Source organism: Drosophila subobscura, chromosome J (assembly GCF_008121235.1).
Source record: "Drosophila subobscura isolate 14011-0131.10 chromosome J, UCBerk_Dsub_1.0, whole genome shotgun sequence".
NCBI lineage: Eukaryota > Metazoa > Arthropoda > Insecta > Diptera > Drosophilidae > Drosophila > Drosophila subobscura.
In genome coordinates this window covers 7630720-7651000 of record NC_048532.1, presented here as the reverse complement: position 1 = coordinate 7651000, position 20281 = coordinate 7630720, and the positions used below count along the sequence as shown (strand labels likewise).

At 43.6% G+C, this 20281-nt stretch overlaps 5 protein-coding genes across 7 annotated transcripts in view; 3 read left to right on the top strand and 2 right to left on the bottom strand.

The window, feature by feature from the left end:
- The first annotated feature begins 24 nt into the window (after window positions 1-24).
- On the top strand, window positions 25-7827 carry LOC117895827 (phosphatase Herzog). 2 transcript variants are annotated; one of them, XM_034803764.1, is made up of 6 exons: window positions 25-327; window positions 611-794; window positions 6118-6353; window positions 6413-6594; window positions 6670-6823; window positions 6886-7827. In XM_034803764.1, exons 2-6 carry the CDS (start codon window positions 713-715, stop codon window positions 7216-7218), a joined length of 987 nt encoding a protein of 328 aa, XP_034659655.1. In that variant the 5' UTR covers window positions 25-327; window positions 611-712; the 3' UTR covers window positions 7219-7827. The 2 variants fall into 2 exon arrangements, with proteins under 2 accessions (XP_034659655.1, XP_034659656.1); XM_034803765.1 differs by having other exon boundaries at window positions 27-160.
- The window catches only part of LOC117895820 (ATP-dependent helicase brm), a 29332-nt gene continuing 11860 nt past the window's right edge, over window positions 2810-20281 (top strand). The window contains exon 1 of the mRNA XM_034803754.1: window positions 2810-2823. The gene's annotated coding sequence lies outside the window, so the exon portion shown is untranslated. The remainder of the gene's footprint in view (window positions 2824-20281) is intronic.
- Window positions 10449-14492, bottom strand: LOC117895825 (palmitoyltransferase Hip14). 2 transcript variants are annotated; one of them, XR_004648962.1, is made up of 5 exons: window positions 13595-14492; window positions 12862-13536; window positions 12521-12800; window positions 10690-12468; window positions 10449-10621 (listed from the first exon to the last, which is right to left on the bottom strand). XR_004648962.1 is itself a non-coding variant. In XM_034803762.1 (4 exons), the coding sequence occupies exons 1-4, from the start codon at window positions 14156-14158 to the stop codon at window positions 12074-12076; spliced, it is 1914 nt and encodes a 637-aa protein (XP_034659653.1). In that variant the 5' UTR covers window positions 14159-14492; the 3' UTR covers window positions 10449-12073. The 2 variants fall into 2 exon arrangements, 1 of the variants encoding a protein (XP_034659653.1); XM_034803762.1 differs by having other exon boundaries at window positions 10449-12468.
- LOC117895823 (DNA polymerase delta catalytic subunit) lies at window positions 15664-19169 on the top strand. The gene is given in 3 exon segments (XM_034803760.1): window positions 15664-15824; window positions 15881-18705; window positions 18708-19169. Coding segments are annotated over 3 exon segments (3276 nt in total). The 5' UTR covers window positions 15664-15768; the 3' UTR covers window positions 19103-19169.
- Window positions 19135-20217, bottom strand: LOC117895834 (ADP-ribosylation factor-like protein 1). Its single transcript, XM_034803772.1, has 3 exons — window positions 20062-20217; window positions 19730-19946; window positions 19135-19667 (listed from the first exon to the last, which is right to left on the bottom strand). Exons 1-3 carry the CDS (start codon window positions 20063-20065, stop codon window positions 19346-19348), a joined length of 543 nt encoding a protein of 180 aa, XP_034659663.1. The 5' UTR covers window positions 20066-20217; the 3' UTR covers window positions 19135-19345.

The following is a 20281-nucleotide window of genomic DNA, read 5'->3' as shown; positions in this document are numbered from 1 at the left end:
GTCCGTACACGTTTTGTTTTTATTAATTAAATAATTAGATTGAATAAATAAGATGCAAACGAGCCATACGAACGCGAAAAATTAAAGAACGAGATCGAAATAACAGCAGTCGAGGAATTGTGTCTGCGTGCGTGTGCTGAGCTTGTGTGTGGAGTGTAGTGTGAGTGTGCGTGTATGCGTTTATAAATAAAACGCTGAGAAGCTGCGTGCGAAAAGCAGACGCGAAGAAAAATAAAAAGAATGAGCAAAGGGAAAGAAAGTGTTTTTTAGCATACGATACGAAAAGGAATATCAATTTTTGAAAGTGCATTCTGTCCGAAGCGAGAGGTGAATATCAAAGGGGGGAAAACCATCAAAGCGAATGGACTGCCAAAGCGTAATTGTAAAATTCCACTGTCTGGGACAGACAGCCGCACAGCCTGCTGTTGTGTGCGTGCCACTGTGTTTGCTATGTATTTAAATTAATGTGTGTGGTGCGGCTGTGTGAGTGTGCAAGTGTTTCTATATAAAGAAAACATGGAAGTTTCTAAAGAAAATTAATGAGTGCGAAAGAGAAAACGTAATTATATTCGAGTGATTTTTTAATGATTGCCAACCCACATCGTTGCAGCGTGCCCCCAGAGTTCAACCTGCCAAGGAGACCGAAGTGAGAAAGAGTTGCAACCTTTTGCACGCCAGCTAGGCAACCTAACATCCAAAATTGTGTGCTTAAATGGATGCAACATCAATAATCACACAAGTGTCCCGCGATGATGAGCAACTGAATGTTTATCCCAGCTATCCGAATGATAAAGGTGAGCGAAAAGAAAACCACAAAAATAAAAATGAGACCGACGACGCATTGTAGTCGCCAGTTGTCGTCATGAGTCATCAATAATCGAAAGGCGTCACAACAAAGACGATGAAATCGGCCCCAAAGGACAATTGTCCCCGCACCCCAGTGACCTTTCATATATGTATTAATGTACACACGTATATACATATGTATGTCGCCCCCTTTTTGGTATTCACTTTTTTCTTTCTCTCTATGTCTCTCTCCACATTCGCTCTTGTCTACTGTGAATGATCTAACCACTTGCTAGCTTCGTTTGTAGTTATCGAATTATTTGCGACGCAGTTGCAACTCTACCTCCCGCTTAGCCTCTCAACCCACAATCCCCCCGCCTTCCACCTGTAATCAATTGATGACGTCTTTGTCATGCGTGTGACGTCATGGCCTTTGTAGATTGCACGAAAGGCTTTTCCTTGCCTTTCCCCTTTGCGTGTTTACTTTCGGAGAGGCGCGCGACCCAAGTCCAACAATAGAAACTGCCAATTAAATTGCACAGCAGCAGAAAAAAACGGAAAAAACACTGAGAAATGCTTATAAAAGAGGAAAACCGGTATGGAGAGGAGCCCCACAACTAGTTTTATTTCTTATTTTTCTAGTGATGCAAACAAACAAACAAACAAAAGCGTGAGACGAACAAAAAAAGTGTAGCTTAAAGGTTGCGAGAATGAATGAATGAATGTGAGAAGCAGAGAGGGCGAGAGAGAGAGAGAGAGCCCCAACCACACTCTTGCTGTAAACATGGGGAGTAAGCTTTGGGCGACTATGAACAACAGCTAAGTGCAGTGGCGGCGGGGTGGGGCCCAAGTGCAAAAAACCGCGATGAACGCCTTAAAGTAATAACAAATTTAATCTAATCTGCGGTCGCTGCGGTACAAAGCCATATATGTACATATGTTTGTACAGTAAAAAATATACATACCGATGTACATATATAAATATCTACAAATGTGTACGAATTGCGGTTAGGTGTTAATTGACGTCTCTCTCGCTGGCTGCTTTGCCCACTTTTGATCGACGGGGCTGCCAATTTAGCGCAAATGAAAAGTATTTTCTTTCTCTTTACCTGTACAGCCAATCAATATGTCTTTTCAACATCATAAATTTAGTTTAAAGCTGATTTCTTGTTTAAATCCAGTTCCCACTGCATTTGTTGCTCCCAAATAGGGTCTTTGGGGGCAGTTTTTCTCATCCATACTTGTTGAGCTTAAAGCAACAGACGGCGTGGCTGAGAGGGATAGGAGAGAGACGGAGACGTCACCACAGCTGTGTTGGTCTGTCCAGGCGTGCGTGTGTGTGGGTGTGAAGAGCCCAGCATTAGAAGCAGACCGGCAGAGCAGAGCAACAGTTGAAATATGTTTTTCCTTTTTTAATACAAAATTTCAGAGTGGGTGCCACCGCCACCACCGCCTAAGTGCTTTTGCCTCACCGTGTATAAATATTTATATAGACATATATATATATTTTCCACTCACATGCATACATAATGTATGTTTGTATAAACCTATCTATATGGTTTTTATGGGCAACGCTCTCGTAGTATCTCATTTCTCGCTGTTTTAGCTGTATTGCTGTGATTTTTCAATTTTCTCAAGGTCTTTAAAGCCAAATTACTCACGCACACAACCAGCAGCCCCAACGACACCCCTATTCCCCCCACACACACAAATGTATGTATGTATTCTGTACAGACAGAGCATTTTTCCCCCTCGCTGTTATTTCTTTTTAATTTTTGCTTTTGTTTCACTCTAATGCCCTTTATTCCCCATCCGCCCTTGCTCGAAAAGTTTATCATTTTATTTATTAATTGGCAGATCTATAAATAACAGCAAAACGTTAAAGAAACAAATGCGAAACGGGTTCAAAGTGCTCGAGCATAGTGCACAGTGGCATTTAATTGGTTGGGAAATGAATCTAAAATTGAAACGGACTGAATGGTGCTTCGTATAGAAAGAGTGGGTCTTCCCCAGTTATTTCTAGTTATTTTCAAATATGTTTTGTTATTTAATGTATTACGAAAAGCGTATCCCAATGTCGACCTGCTTACGATGCTGCGAGATACACGAGACAGACACACAACAGATGCAGAATCCCGAGAACTGCAAGTCGGCATAATTATTGAACAAAATAATATTATATACGGCTTATATGAGTAGGGGACTGCGTGCAAAATGATTTTCGATTGCCTCAGGGGATAAGTATTTCCCATATATAGGAAATAAATGAGAGCAATTGTATCACAGCAAACGAGATACAATATTTTCTTCTTTTCATTAAATCGATAAAGGTCAACCATGCTAGTTCTGTACATGGAGATTTTATCTCTATAGCTGATATGATGGGGGGGTTCATTGAACCACATTCTGGGGGTTAAACAAACGGCCAACCCTTAAAAGCACAAAAGAACAAAGATTTGGATGCTGCAATACTGAGGGAGTTTCCCCTTGTCCGGCAGGTGTTTCTCTAGATATTCACAGACACAAGTATAGACCCATTATATCACGTGCCATTTTAGTTTTGTTCAGCTTTAATTCCGAGCTGTCGCTGTCTTGAAGAAAAAAGCTTCATAAATATGCTGAAGGTCGAGAATTTGTTGTTTGCCGTTGGAGTTGCCGCTTCGAATCGAGAATGATATCATAATGTGGCCTGGCCCCTTCTCTCTTCGAGATAGCAAACATTTTGATTAGATAAGCGTTGTATGTGCTCTTGATTTCAAATGAATTATTTTTGTTTTTGTTTTATTTGCTTTAAATTAATCATCAAATGTTGCCGCTGCCCCTACTCTGCCCCTCCTTATCTCGCGACAAGACCTTGCCCGCCAACAGAAACAGAAGAAACTTGTCAAGAAAAATATATGTACGAGGTATACACAAATTATAACAAAAGACAAATTTTCGAATAATTTTCAATGCCGCGTTCCGCATCAGTGGATATATATTTATGTTGTCTGTTGTCCTGTGAATGAACAATTCAATTGAGGCGTAAGGCCGTTTAACAGTCTGGCGGAGAAGGATTTACATTTGCATAAATTAATGCAACGATTCTCGGTTTGATTTCGTTTGCTTTGGTTGGTTTTCTTCTCATTTTACATAAATCTGTGATTTAATCTCTTGTATTGCTTTACAACAATTGTGTTTGTATTGGAATTGGTTATGGGAGTGACCCCCAAATAATGAAGTGAACTATATGAACTTTCTGACTTTCCTTCTTTCTTCCTTGAAAATCCACAAACTAATCGCGTACACTATAATTCGCTTGGGCTGTTCCGCATATTTGTGGCCATATTTGGCTGTCTATTAAACTAGAATCTCATAGAGACATGACAGATTGTTGCTCCAATAATGATCTATAAATATGGTCATCTAAATATGTCGTCTGCGGAAAAAGAACAAAAGGAATGCGATGGGGAAACACACACACAGAAGCCAGCCCACACGCTGTACAGCCCGGCTGAAGCGTTTTTCAACAACACAGTTTACTTGAAACACCTTAAAAATAGGCCAAAAGCCTATTTGAGTGTATGATGTGAATGGATGTGACGTGATGTGATGTGGGTTGGTCGCTCGCCGTTCTTGGGTTGATTGGATAGGTGCTTGGCTTCGATGGGCGAAGGTGGTGTGGGCCTGACGAAGGTGTTGCCTGCCCGCATCCATCAGAGCGACCCAAATATAGATGGTGGGGCTGTCAATAAAATTAGCAAGGATACGCTATACATGCCTACCTTGTACCTTGTATGCTTGCACCTTGTTCTACAGTCGAGTTTCAACAAGTTGAGTGTTTCGTTTCGTGGAGGTTCATTCTCCTTGGTCCTCCCACCGTAAAAGCAACGGATTGAGAGGGTAATTACATGCATGCCAGACACTGGTAGAAGAAAAAGCTTTCATTATGCTGCAAAAGCAGCAGCAACAGCACGCTCATAAAATATTCAAGTGCATTTGCACTTCAGTCGGCGTTTGAGATGGAAAAGGATGGGGCGGAACATAGGAAGAGCAAAAAAACAGAGAAACAAACACTAAGAAGAAAAGAAAAGAGAAGCAAGAACACAAAAAAAAGCTTGCCGTCACATCCTAAGCTTAGTTTTCACTTGGCTAACGGTTCAATGAACCGTTACGTTTGGCTTAGAGCTAAAGAAGAGCTGTGAGGCAGGCATCTCTTATCCCTCTTTCGCTACTGCATTCCACCGCCCACTCGAGCAGTGCAGCACCCTCTATTGCTCTCCCTTCCACTTACGGTATTTCGCTACACTTGAGGCTTGTTTTCTCTGCTAAGTGATGTTTGACTGCTGTTTCCTTTTGTTGGCACACAATGCAAATGGCGGACGGTGTGTGGCGGACCTGCCAACCCCTCGCAAAAGGTTGCGTCTGCTTAAAGGTCAACCTGTGACCTTCTATCTATCTATCTTTCAATCTACAACCAACTATCTCCCTCTCCCTCGTTAGCTGGCTCCTTGTGTGTGCTTTTGCATGCAATTATAGCAATTTCCCATCGATTGAACGCATGTTGTACGAGGCACACGCCCACGTCCCCGTACCCCACCCCCCGACTGTCTTGTACAATATTCTGCCTTTGACTTCTATTTTTAAACATTTTCGCATAAACAAACACGAAAAGCAAACTAACTATCTGCATTGCATGTAGTACTGCAGTATTAACCATCAGATAGAAGTATGGTAGATATCGGAATAGACCCATATTTTTCTATGCTAATTTTTAGCCAACACACAGAAATGTTTATGCCTTTATGAACTGCAAATCCGTAAATAGTCATCCAGCAACAAACAACAGATACAAATGAAAGGAATGGAATGGAAATATGTACTAAATAGTATACGCATACGAATGTTTATGTACGTACGCGTAAATGTGGAAAATTAGTGGGCGTTTTGTGGGCTGCGGCGTGATCTTAAATATAGAGTCAGACAGTCGGAGAGAAGTTTTTATGGAACGCCGGCGTGGAATTTGTATTTAAATTGATGGAGCCATTAAGAAAATATCAAGAAAATTCTATATATTTGAACATTTCTTTATGAACTTGATCGGAAACAGTTTAATAAGGTATTTCTATATAAATATATGAACTTGGTCGGCAAACACTGGAGGCGGGAAGGCAGGATGTCTATAATTTAACAGAACACAATTTAATAATTGGAAAAGTGAAGGAATTTCTATATAAACAAGGAATGTTCGCTGGGATTCTCATTTATATTTCAATATAGAGTGAAATTCTAAAATTTTTTACGTTTTTTATACTAATATATCTACTTTTTTTGTCTTTCTATAATTCACAGACGATGTGGAACGCTTAAAGCCACAAAAGCGTGGATTTATCCAGTCTCTGCTCTGTTGCTGGCGACGAAATCGAACAAAAACAAACCAGAATGGCACACAAATCGATGGCTCGACAACACCGCCACCTTTACAGGACCAACAAAGGTACCTACTACCTCAGGTTAGGCTCACCGATGTGCACAGAAAGTGCATGGTTATCGACTTGGATGAGACCCTAGTGCATAGTAGTTTTAAGGTGAGTCTCCCTACACCCTCAAATCAGTGCAAATATTATAGATTATTTTGTTTTTTTAGCCCATACCGAATGCAGATTTCATAGTACCCGTGGAGATCGATGGAACCGTACATCAGGTGTACGTTCTGAAGCGACCCCATGTGGATGAGTTTCTGCAGAAGATGGGCGAATTGTACGAGTGCGTTTTGTTTACAGCATCACTAGCCAAATATGCAGATCCCGTAGCAGATCTGTTAGACAAGTGAGTGTAGAAGCGACATAGATGATGCAAGGGATACAAATATTTATTTAAACTCCATCAAATTTATATTTACAGATGGAATGTGTTTCGTGCAAGACTGTTTAGGGAATCGTGCGTTTATTACAGGGGTAATTACATTAAGGATCTGAATCGTTTGGGTCGTGATCTTCAAAAGATTGTCATTGTTGACAATTCACCGGCCAGTTATATATTTCATCCAGACAATGCAGTAAGTCATCGAAAAATAAACGTAATATATTTAATATTAATTTGTTTTCTGTTTTGTTTAAGGTTCCTGTAAAATCCTGGTTCGACGATGTCACCGACTGTGAACTGCGCGAACTGATCCCGCTTTTCGAGAAGCTAAGCAAAGTTGATTCCGTCTATTCGGTGCTCTGCAATTCAAATCAGCCGCTGAACAATCATCAATCGAACCAGCTTCAGCAGCATCCGCAGGAGCTGCAGCAGGCACCCAATCAACTGCAGCAGCAGCAGCAACAGCAACAGACCATCTCTGCCACGACAGTTATTACACAGGCAACAACACTGTCAGCCCCAACAATGCTGCAACAACAGTCGCCCAGTCCGCCCAGCCCACAAAGCGAGCTGCTGCAAAAGACGTAACATCAGTGGGAACTAATGTTTATAAATATATGATAAACGTTTATACATATTAATACAAGACCAAGCAGGCATATAAGCAAGCAAACAAACACGCCCATGCCCACGCCACGCCACACCGCACCACACACAAGTCACTTTTCTCAGACCCTTTCTTCAGTCTCATCTGTTTATCTACCAAACCAATCCCGCTCGACACACGTAGGCTTAAGGCTTCAGTTTTAAAACATCTTTATATATATACAGATATGTATATATATATTTTATAATTTGTATGAAAACCAATCCCCCTCCTACTTACACAATTGTTATTTATTCTTGTTTTATATAGTTTTTTTTTTGCTCTAATTATTATATTTTTATTGTGTTTGAAACGATTGCTAATCGCTGGACATGTTCTGCTTGCTTGCGTGCGCGCGGTACCCCATCGCAGGGGTACACTACACTAAAGCCCAGGCATAAGCCCCATGTATAACCTATTCCCCGAATCCAACCAATAATCATTGAACTTTTTATATACACTCTATATATGTAAATCTGTAAGCGTATTTAATGGACAACCAACTGAGCAAGCAAAAAGATTTAAATGCATAAAAATAATAACAAAGAAAAGAAAAGAAAAAAAGATGATTAACTATACATATGAGCAGAGAGATAAAATCAAATTCAAAATAGCATATATTTATATATATTTTTTATTAAAAAGAAGAAAAACAAAAAGAAAGCAAAGGAAAACAAGAAAAAAAAAAAAAATGGAAAAAAACTTAAAAGAAAATATTTAATATGTGTACTAAAAGAAATTTATATATACAATACATATATATATATATACTATATTTAAGGCATGTGTCTACACATGCGTTCGTAGGCACTAAGGCATGTATAATGTATAAATATTTGGTATATTTATTGATAGATCGTTTATGCGTGGACTTCCAACCGCTGCACAGCTCACTGCCGCACGCCAAATGTCACGAGTTGGCGGTGGATCGGAGATCAGAGATGGATTTATGGTTGATGGTTGTTCTGATTCAGCATTTGGTTTCCTGAAATATGTGTCTCTGGCAGGCGGTAGTGTCGACTGTGTTGCTTTGTGGTTTGGTTGGGGCCCACGCATAAACGAGTTTTAGTTGCAGTGCTGGAGTGTAAAAGGGGATAAGATACTGATATCTGAGATCGATCTTTAAGGCATCTAAAAAGTCTGCGGCGCGACCGTAGTTAACAGAAACAAAATGAATTGCGCTTCTCTGTGGCACAAAATCGGGAATTTCTATGTATTTCGAACTTACCTAAAACCCTTTTTCCGTGAATTCTGAATTCTTTGCTATACAAATCTTGATGTAAATTCAAATTCCTGTCTTTGTGCCACGCCCAAGCTCAGTTTGCAACACTTTTTCTAGGCTTAAACGATTATACATACGAGTATATATATATTTTTAACCAGTTTATGTTCGATTTTTTTCACCATTCTCCCTTATACTCCTTTATCAAGTGCGCTTACGAAACGCATTGCAATATATATGTATACTTTTAATCTACTTTTCGGTCCCCAACTCCTCTTCTTTCTCTGTGTGCAAAGCGATGAACAACGGAATACCTAATGCTTCTTTCAACTCCGACCAAAAACAAATCATACATACACATATATATTATATAGTATATTATATATATTGAGCTCAAGCTGGCCACGCCGAAATCCCACCTGATACATATATTATACATATAAATCTATACAGACAAAAGACGCTATTGCTATACCCCAGACATTCTCCAGAAACAGAAACCGAAACAGACCCACACACAGACCACAGTCCAGGACGAGACGCTTCCTTCAACCTTTAACCTCTTCTCTATTTGCATATACTATATCTATCTATCCATCTATCTATATATATATATCTTTATATATTTCCTTAAACTAACCGAACAATTCTTTTCGTTAGTGCATAGGCCTTTGTGTTTTTTTAATTTGCTATAAAACTAAAAAATAATATAATGAATGAATGCAAAAAAACATATATACAAAATTTGGCACGTTGCAAACGCGCGATATTCTCATATATTTGTTTTGCAATCGAAGCAAGTAATTTTATGTATACATAAAGCAAGAATAACTATATATATTGTATATCATTTACACCTGCTGCTAAAACATAACGATGGATGTAAGAGCGGATTCAAGCTAATCACGAAATCTAAGTGTAAAATGCGATCGATAATTGTGTGTGTTTTAATAATTGCATATAAACATATATTTAAATGTTTTACTTTTAATAAACATAATTCAAAAGCAAAAATCACACAAAATGATAAAAACCACCATTCAACTTAATTTATCATAAAAAAAGGGACAAAAAATAAACTCTATTTTTAAAAGAAAGGATCCTATAAATGCATCAATGTCGACAACAAAAAAACAAAATTAAACGAAAAAAAAAAACTTTAAAATCTACAGAATATTATGTCATCAAAACAATAAAAAACAAATTAAAACCCAATCTAATTACATTTTATTATAAAACAGCTAGCTAAATCGTAGGTATAGAATCCTATCGCTTATGGAAACAAAAATCGTTGAACGTTTAAATTAATTTTCCATACTATCTCATTGTTTATTTTCTTCATATATAAATTTGCATATAGAGTTTCTGAATTCAATTGGAATTGATAGCTGCTGCTTGAACGCCTCGTAAAGTGTGAGAATTCTGAAGATTTTCAAAGGGTAGAGGAAGTGCTGATTGTAGAATAAATTACAACTGCTGGAATCTGTCAAGATCAATCAGATAATGTACTCTATGGGAAAGCCAACATTATCCATTCCCTCCCAACCCTTCAATAGAACACATCCATCTTGGTTTTGTTTTTGTAGAATTTCCATGAGTGTTTTTTGTTGTTGTTCGAATACGGAATAAAGTTTAATATTATTTAAATTTGTTTTTAACGCCACATTGTTACACATACATACATACAGACAAGACACCTCGTGGGGGCTCACAATTTCCATCGTTCTACACACTATTTAATACATTCACATTTATATATATTTATATAAAGATATACGATATATCCTCGTTTTATTTGTATATATATGTATATTTGTCTTGAACTTAGCCGCTAAACTAAAGATGTAGGCAATGGGGCTTTGATTTTGGCCATTAATTGAGGCCAGAAAAGCACTTAACTCGATTATTAATGCGCCTTGATGTTGGCTTGATGTTAGTACTTGGTTGGTTTTGCTTATATTTAGTCTTTCCAAAGCTTTTTCAAACGAGCGCGAAGCATAGATATACAAAAAAATCAATTCTAAACAAATAACTTTCATAGCAAATCGCAGTGTGATCGGTGCTCTCCTCCATCATCCTCCGATCATTTGATCATCGAGTTCGTCTTCTTCGTTTTGTATAATCTCAAATATAAAATACATTGAAAAAGTTATTGTGTTTTTTATATAGATTTATCAATATTTTCTAGTACCATACAATAGTTGAAAATATTAGCTTTTTCTTGAAGGATTCAACATTAGATTTGCTGTAGATATCGTTTGAATTAATCTTAAATGCATTTAAGTAACGTGTTGCGAAACATATCGTTATTTTTTGCGTGCTCTCAGGTTGCTGAAATTCCTCTCGCTCTTCCCCGTAACGCATTAGAGATGCATACACTATTATAAATATAAATATTTAATTTCATAGCTACATACACATATTTCTATATATTGGTATATACGCAATATTCTTTTGTATCGATTTTTTGTGGCTCTTGTTGCACTTAAACATTTCACTTAAATGATTTTCTGACTAGACTAGTGCATTATTAGAATTGGATCGCGTTTAGAATTTGTTATTTAAGTATGCTAGGGTGCTTCTTGGGGTGCTTGGGAATCATCATCGATCATCGATTGATTGTAAACTTTTTTATGGTGGTCAGCCTCGTCCTACGCGAAGCTTCCACAAAGTCTAGAGAGCCTGTTGCGCTGAAATACAGTAGTTCCCGAATACATAAACAATTAATTACACTTTCAACTTAAATTTTACATTTTTCTAATAATTTAGGACTCACTCCAAAGAGAGGAAACTTCGCACAGGACTTCGTTCAGCTTCAAAGAGAATACAAATACAAAATGGATTTTACTTTGTGTGTTTTAGATATCTAGTCGTATAAAGTTCTTTTGGTGTTTCCGTTTTCTGTTGTGGTGTGCGCTTTACAAATTTGTTGAATATCTTATTAGTTGAACTGGAATCCTGAATTAAATATTGCACGCTTAAATAAAATGTTGCTTTCGTTTTTGATTCGTATTGCATTAAGTTATTAGATTTTAGGTATTACATTTGTTCGGTGTTTCATTTCATACGTTCTCTTGTTTATCTTCTTTCTGTTTTTTTTTGGTATTACAAATACTTGAGAGGGACAAAATCGTGTCGGTTCGCGTAGTACTTACTTTCAGCTTATTATCAAAGTGTAGTTTTGTGTGTAAGATGCAGAATTAATATGCAGAAATGTACAGAGTAATTACAGTAATACATGCATTAATATGTACGTATGTATGTGGGGGGGACGCTGGTACCGTCCCCCTATAAACCACTCTTCATCCATCCATTATCCGATATCGGTCGGCAATGACGCTTCTGTCTGTCTGTCTCCTGATTTTTGTTTGTGAATCGTTGGTTCTATTTTTTTGTTGCATAGCAGAGCGTACCAATTACAAAGGGTTTCCGGAAATCATTCGGATTGGGCATGGGGATGGGGTTTAGGGATAGGGTTGAGAAGAAGCTGTTGCGGTTTGTTTTCGAAAGCAGTTCCGTCGTTAGACATGCGCTATGGGCATCTGAAGCGTCTTCGCATCCCGATAGGACTTATCCTACACATACTGATGATCGCCACCCATCCCGTCCGGGCAGTCAACGCTGAGCAACGGCTCCTTCTCGATGGTCTGATGCACATGGGCATCATAGTCGTAGTAGTTCATCCAATCCACGCGCTTTGGCTGCACCAGGCCAAAGCAACTGCACTCCAAAAAGTCAATTAGATTCTGGATGGGTCCGCGCGTGAACGGGCTGTGTCCGCCCTTGGCCTGGAAGTGACGATAGCGACCGCGGTTCATGCGCTCATTGGTGGTCATGCCCAGGCAAATCACCTGATATGTCTGGCAAATGGTCAACAGAATTACCCAGGACATGTGCAGCAGCGCATTGCCCATCACCCAGCCCACCCAGGCGTTGCAGTTGCCAATCGCTCGCATGGCACCAAGGAAGTCTGCAATGAACGTAATGGTTTACTCTGAACAGAATTCTGACTGTAGACTCACCATCAAAGTGCACATCGCAGTGATTCACATAGTACTTGGAGCCGCCATACAGCATCCAGACGCACATGATCAGCAGCATCCAGAGGAAACCCATGAAGTAGCTGTGATTCTTCAGCCCAATACAGTTGCCCACCCAGGGGCAATGATGATCGAATCGTGCCACACAACGATCGCATACCGAACAGTGCTTGGAGCGAATGGGCCGCCTCACCAGGCAGCCAGAGCAAAAGGAGGCGGGCTCAAACCCTATGCCACCCCGTTCCGATAGCTCAATGATGGTCTGTAAGAGGTTAAAAAGAGAGTTTAGTAAGGTAAATGTGGCTATGTCAGAGATAATTCACCTTGAATCGCTGTTCCCTGGTGGGTCGAATGATGCCGGGATCTCCCTTCCACGACTTGAGGAAGCACACCCACAATACCAGGGAGCAGAGGAGGAAGCACACAGTGGCCGTTAAGGTGACAGCATCGTCGATATACATCAGCCAGGTGACATAGAACCACGCCTTGGTGGCCAGGTAGACGCTCAGCGGGAGCAGAGCCATCAGGTGCTCGTCGAAGAGGGTCTTGCCAATGGTGTGGAATACGCCGTACAAACAGCCGAGCAGGAAAAACTTAATGATATACAGCGTGTTCAGGGTGAACACGATCCCTGCCAGATAGAAGGCGGTGAAGGGGCAGGCCACCATCGACCACCATCGCAAGCGTTTGTCGTGCCGCAGCTTGGACACCAGCGAGCGTCGCTGCTGTGAGGTGAGCGCCGCCTCTCGCACGCGATCCATTACCTTGGCCCCAATCCAGATGGCTCCAGTTTGAGACTCGAGCATCGTCAGCGGCGTCTCTCCACGCATGTTGGGCACATCCAGCGAGGCCTTCGACTTGAGCACCAGTGTGGAAATGGCCGTGGCATTGCGTGCCAGGATGGCCCAATGCAAGGCCGTGTTGCCATGCGTGTAGTCAACCATGGCGGGATTCGCTCCGAGGGTGAGCAGCAATCGCACGGGGTCCAGGGCGCACACCTGAACGATTGATTGTCAAGAAGGGAATGCCAGATTATCCACTCCACTCCACACTCACCTTCCATGCGGCCCACATGAGCGCCGTCATTCCACCGCGATCCTGCAGATCCGGATCCACGCCCTTGGCTATGAAGTAGGCCACCAGGGCGGTGTGGGCGAACTGTGCTGCAATGTGTATGCAGGAGCAGCCCTCCGCATCCCGTATGCGTGGATCAGCACCGGCGGCCATCAGCAGGACTACGGCACCCAGATGGCCCTGCCTGGTGGCCCAGTGCAGGGGCGTGGCATTCAGCTCACCCCCAACGGCATCTACGGTGGCGCCCTTCTCCAGGAAGTACCTGATGATATCCCTTCGATTGTTGATCGCCGCCCAATGGAGGAGCGTGACCGTCTCGCTATCCGGCTGGTTCACATCCCAGCCAGACTCGACCAGCTCCCGGACCCTGGCTATGGCGCCGTACTGGGTGGCCTTAACGATATCGAAGCCACTGTAATCGGGCTCCACTGGGGCGGTGGGTGGTTGCTGGGCAATCAATGCCGACTGCCGTTCGTTATCGGGCTGATTGCCTGCTCCTGGGACACAAGAGCCCGTTGTGGCCGCATTGCAGGCGCTTTGGTACATGATTTGCGATTATTCCTCAAAATGTGATTCACTTCGATACGTTCGTAACATTAACCATCCCCCTCCTTCCAACACAACGCGTGCGAGTGAGAGAGACGGACGGCAGAGAGAGGAGAGAAGTTACGGACGACACCCCCACCAGGCAATGCTCGGTCAGGTAGCAGGTTCACTACCTCCTTGTCATTTCAGTTATTTCTGCAGCAACTGCTTCTTTTTCTTTTTCTAGGCACCACACTAGGAGCTGAATTTATTTACACGGGCTACGGATGGCCAATTTAATGCGTTTTACATCTGAAATTGTTGGATTTTGGTGGTACAAGCAGTGTTGCCAATTTAGCTATTTTCCAACTAGATCTAGCGTTTTTCAATTAGTGGCTAGCGGGAATTATGGCTTTTTTACAAGACATTTTAGCGTAATTTTAACTTTTTTAAAAACATTTTAAGTACGCTTCACTTAATTACTTTGTAGTAATTATTCCATTTGAATGGAAATTTCACATGCTCATGCCAAGACAGCCATACAAACATTCACAAGTCTTCGTCATCTGCCTTTAAACAACGAACAAAATACCGTTTGTGCCATCTGTCTCAGTATCATATTTGTAGATACCCTCTATGCCGGGAAGAGAAATGATCTTGATAAGCTCTCAAAAGTACGAGATTAAATCAATAAAAATAATGTTTCTATGATCTAGCATTATTTTAAATGCTATTAAAAGTGTTTGGCTATTTCTAGCTTTTTTCAAATGCTGGTTTAGCTTTTTATGACAGAAAGAGTTGGCAGCACTGGGTACAAGAGGTGTGACCGCGGATTTATTGATCAAATATACCCCATGACTCTCAGGAATATTCCAATTATTCCTTCTCATTTTCTAAATATACCGTAGGTATACCGAATCCCAACTTATTTTTTTCGTTTTTTAGTGTAAATTTATTGTTATCAGAACATTAGGGCACTCAGCGCTAAAACTATAATTGTATCCGAGTGATGAATAAACTTTCCACAAGATTGGCTAGTTTTGCATGACTACTCTTTCTACAATACAAATTGAATAATAAAACAAGAATGTAATGTAATAGGAATGGAATTTTACGTCATTCGACTTGTTGCTTGTTACATTATTCCAATATTAAAATAAATAATTGAATAGATTATAATTAATTAGAAATTGGCTGGTTTTTGCATTGGTTAGAGCCAGAGATTTAAAATATGAAAGTTTATGTAAATTAAAATCCCGAAAAGTATAAACGTAAATGGGCACCCTGTACCCTGACAGACCTGCCAACTTGGACGGCCAGCTGGTGGCACGTTAACCCCTGTCGACTGGGGGGTAAGAATATTACGAAACTTTTACAATTCTTATGCAGTTCAGGTACAATCAGATAACGTGGCCAGCAAAGGTAATATTAAATAGAACATCGAGGAATATGATTAAGGACTATGGAATATTTACGATATATTTTTAAAATGAGAAAGTCTATTTTGGTATATGTTTGATTTTATCGATAATTCCGCGGTCACACTGCTCGACAAAGCGCGCCTTATTTTTTCGCATCAATTTTCGCAATTTCCATGAGTTCAATTTATTTATACACATACACCATTTATTATGGACGCCAAGCGTAAATTTAATAGCAACACTAATGGACAGGCCAAGAAGTTCAGGTGAGTGACCATGTAAGGTTGTGAAATGGGCAGCTAAACATCTGTTTGGGTCTCAGGAATCCCGACGAAGATGAGGAAATGGACTTCGAGGCGGAGCTGGCAGCCTTTGAAAACAGTGAAGAGCTGGACCAGACTCAGCTCCTGGGCGACGGGCCCGAGAATCAACAGACCAGCGAGCGATGGTCACGGCCAGCCGCACCGAAGCTGGATCCCAGCAAAGACAACTTGCAGTTCCAGCAATTGGATGTGGAGAATTATATGGGCCAGCCGCTGCCAGGCATGCCCGGTGCACAGCTGGGACCCGTGCCGGTGGTGCGCATGTTTGGCGTGACCATGCAGGGCAACTCTGTGTGCTGCCACGTGCACGGCTACTGTCCGTATTTCTACATCGAGGCACCCGCGAGATTCGAGGAATATCACTGCGAGAAGCTGCAAAAGGCGCTGGACCAGAAGACCATTGCCGATATACGCAACAACAAGGACAATGTCCAGGAGGCAGTGCTGATGGTGGAGCTGGTGGAGAAGCTCAACATTCATGGCTACAACGGAGACCAGAAGCAGAGGTACATCAAGATTACGGTGACGCTGCCCAGGTTTGTGGCTGCCGCCTCGCGTCTGCTCAAGAAGGAGGTGATCATGGCCGAGATTGACTTCCAGGACTGTCGCGCCTTCGAGAACAACATTGACTTTGACATACGCTTCATGGTGGACACTGGCGTGGTGGGCTGCAACTGGATCGAGCTGCCCCAGGGCCAGTGGCGGCTGAGGGGAGGCAACAGCAAGCCGCTGCCCGAGTCCCGCTGTCAGATTGAGGTGGATGTGGCCTTCGACAGGTTCATCTCGCACGAGCCCGAAGGCGAATGGTCCAAGGTGGCCCCCTTCCGCATTCTATCCTTTGACATTGAATGCGCTGGCCGCAAGGGCATCTTCCCGGAGGCCAAAATGGATCCCGTCATACAGATCGCCAACATGGTCATACGCCAGGGCGAACCAGAGCCCTTCATCCGCAACGTCTTCACCCTGAATGTGTGTGCCCCGATCATTGGCAGCCAGGTGCTGTGCCACGACAAGGAGCACCAGCTGCTGGACAAGTGGGCAGCGTTTGTGCGCGAAGTGGATCCGGACATCCTCACCGGCTACAACATCAACAACTTTGACATTCCCTACCTGATCAATCGGGCGGCCCACCTGAAGGTGAAGAATTTCGAGTATCTGGGCAGGATCAAGAACATACGCTCGGTGATCAAGGAGCAGGTGCTGCAGTCCAAGCAAATGGGTCGCCGCGAGAATCAGTATGTGAACTTCGAGGGCCGCGTGCCCTTCGATCTGCTGTTCGTCCTGCTGCGGGAATATAAACTCCGTTCGTACACCCTCAACGCGGTCAGCTATCACTTCCTGCAGGAGCAGAAGGAGGATGTGCACCACAGCATCATCACGGACCTGCAGAACGGGGACGAGCAGACGCGTCGCCGCCTGGCCATGTACTGCCTGAAGGATGCGTATCTGCCGCTCCGCCTGCTGGAGAAGCTCATGGCCATAGTCAACTACATGGAGATGGCCAGGGTGACGGGCGTCTCGCTGGAGTGTCTGCTCACCCGCGGACAGCAGATCAAGGTGCTCAGCCAGCTGCTGCGCAAGGCCAAGACCAAGGGCTACATAATGCCCTCGTACACGCCGCAGGGATCGGACGAGCAGTACGAGGGAGCCACGGTAATCGAGCCGAAGCGTGGCTACTATGCCGATCCCATATCCACGCTGGATTTCGCCTCGCTGTATCCCAGCATCATGATGGCCCACAATCTCTGCTACACCACCCTGGTGCTGGGCGGAACGCGGGAGAAGCTTCGCGAGAAGGATGGCCTGCAGGATGAGCAAGTGGAGCGCACGCCGGCCAACAATTACTTTGTCAAGTCGGAGGTGCGTCGAGGTCTGCTGCCAGAGATCCTGGAGTCCCTGCTGGCTGCCCGTAAGCGGGCCAAGAATGACCTCAAAGTGGAGACGGATCCGTTCAAGCGCAAGGTCCTCGATGGCCGGCAGCTGGCGCTGAAAATCTCAGCCAACTCAGTGTACGGCTTCACCGGCGCACAAGTGGGAAAGCTGCCATGCCTGGAGATCTCCGGCAGTGTCACAGCCTACGGCAGAACCATGATAGAGCTGACCAAAAATGAAGTGGAATCTCACTACACCCGCGCCAATGGCTATGAGAACGATGCCGTTGTCATCTACGGCGACACCGACTCGGTGATGGTGAATTTTGGCGTCAAGACGCTGGAGCGCAGCATGGAGCTGGGCAGGGAGGCGGCGGAGCTGGTGAGCGCCAAGTTTGTGCACCCGATAAAGCTGGAATTCGAGAAGGTCTACTACCCCTATCTGCTGATCAACAAGAAGCGCTACGCGGGATTGTATTTCACGCGGCCGGAGACCTACGACAAGATGGACTGCAAGGGCATCGAGACGGTGCGGCGGGACAACTCGCCGCTGGTGGCCAACCTGATGAACTCCTGCCTGCAGAAGCTGCTCATCGAACGCGATCCGGATGGAGCGGTCACCTATGCCAAGCAGGTGATTGCGGATCTGCTCTGCAATCGCATTGACATCTCCCAGCTGGTCATCACCAAGGAGCTGGCCAAGACGGACTACGCGGCCAAGCAGGCGCATGTGGAGCTGGCCGCCAAGATGAAGAAACGCGATGCGGGCACAGCGCCCAAGCTGGGAGATCGGGTTCCCTATGTGATTTGTGCGGCGGCCAAGAATACGCCAGCCTATCAGAAGGCCGAGGATCCGTTGTATGTCCTGGAGAACAGTGTGCCCATCGATGCCACCTACTACCTGGAGCAGCAGCTATCCAAGCCCCTGCTGAGGATATTCGAGCCGATCCTGGGGAGAAGGCAGAGTCCATCCTGCTCAAGGGCGAGCACACACGCACCCGCACTGTGGTGACGTCCAAGGTGGGCGGCCTGGCCGGATTCATGACCAAGAAGACTGCGTGCCTGGGCTGCAAAACGCTGATGCCCAAGGGCTATGAGAAGGCGTGCCTGTGCCCGCACTGTGAGCCGCGCATGAGCGAGCTCTACCAGAAGGAGGTGGGCGCCAAGCGTGGACTCGAGGAGACCTTTGCCCGCCTCTGGACCGAATGCCAGCGCTGTCAGGGATCACTGCACGAGGAGGTCATCTGCTCGAATCGCGACTGTCCCATCTTTTACATGAGACAGAAGGTGCGCATGGAGCTGGACACACAGGAGAGGCGTGTGCTGAGATTTGGCCTGGCCGAATGGTAGCTGGTGTCCAGGAGGTTGGATACAAATGTTGGGATTTGTTTAATCCTATAATTTAATAATTATATTACTAGAAGTTATTACAAAGTTCTTTCGTTTCGTTTCTTGGATTTCTCTGCGCGAATTTGCAAATATTGAAAAAAAGCTGTAGACGAGTCCTTGGCTGGCGATGCTTTGGATAAATATTTTTACACAGGGGTAGGGCTGATAGGTGGCGGCTGAGGGGGGGTGACTGGATTACGAGAACTATTTACGACTCTGGAGAGTGTTGGATAGCCAGTCCATGGCCTGGTCGAGGCCCTCGCCTTTGGTGGCGGATGTCTTGAATATTTGAAATGTGCGATTTTTGAGGTTCTCCAGCCCTAACGCATGATGCACCTCGGCGACGGTCATGCAGCCCTCCATGTCCTGTTTGTTGGCCAGCACAACGAGTATCGCTCCGGCCAGCTCCTCCTCGCGCAGCATATACAGCAGCTCGTCCTTCGAAATGCCAATCCGATCACGGTCCGCCGAATCCACAACGTAAATAATGGCATCCGTGTTGCTATAATAGCAACGCCAATAGGGCCTAGAAAAAACACCAAAACGTTCACGTAGTTTTATCTCTGGTTTCCACTATCTTTCACTCACCTAATACTTGTCTGTCCGCCCAGGTCCCAGACCTGGAACTTGAGGTTCTTGTATGTCACCTGCTCCACGTTGAAGCCAATCGTGGGTATCGTCGTAACTACTTCGCCCACCTGCAGTCTGTAGAGGATCGTCGTCTTGCCAGCGCCATCCAGACCCAGTATCAATATGCGCATCTCCCTGGACCCAAGCAGTCCGCGAAAGTAGCTTAGCACCCCACCTGCAAAACAATAATTTTTTTACTTTTATGACAGACGTCGAACGACGACTCATCGTCACCGGCCCCCAGATTTTTTTGGGGATGGACATGCTGTGTGCTGCTGCCCTGTGCGTACCCATGATTAAAGATCAACTTTATCTAGTGCTGGCGCTGCCTCTAAGTGCTTAAATATTTAACCTAAATAATTGTATTTAGTTCTACAATTGAATATACAAAATCGAAATAATCTTGTTTTCACTTTTTTTGACAGAATGGTGAGGTTTTTGCCATTCACTGTTGACGTGAACATGACGTGTCAAGGGATGTTCACTGTGACTTTACAAAAATATTTTAGA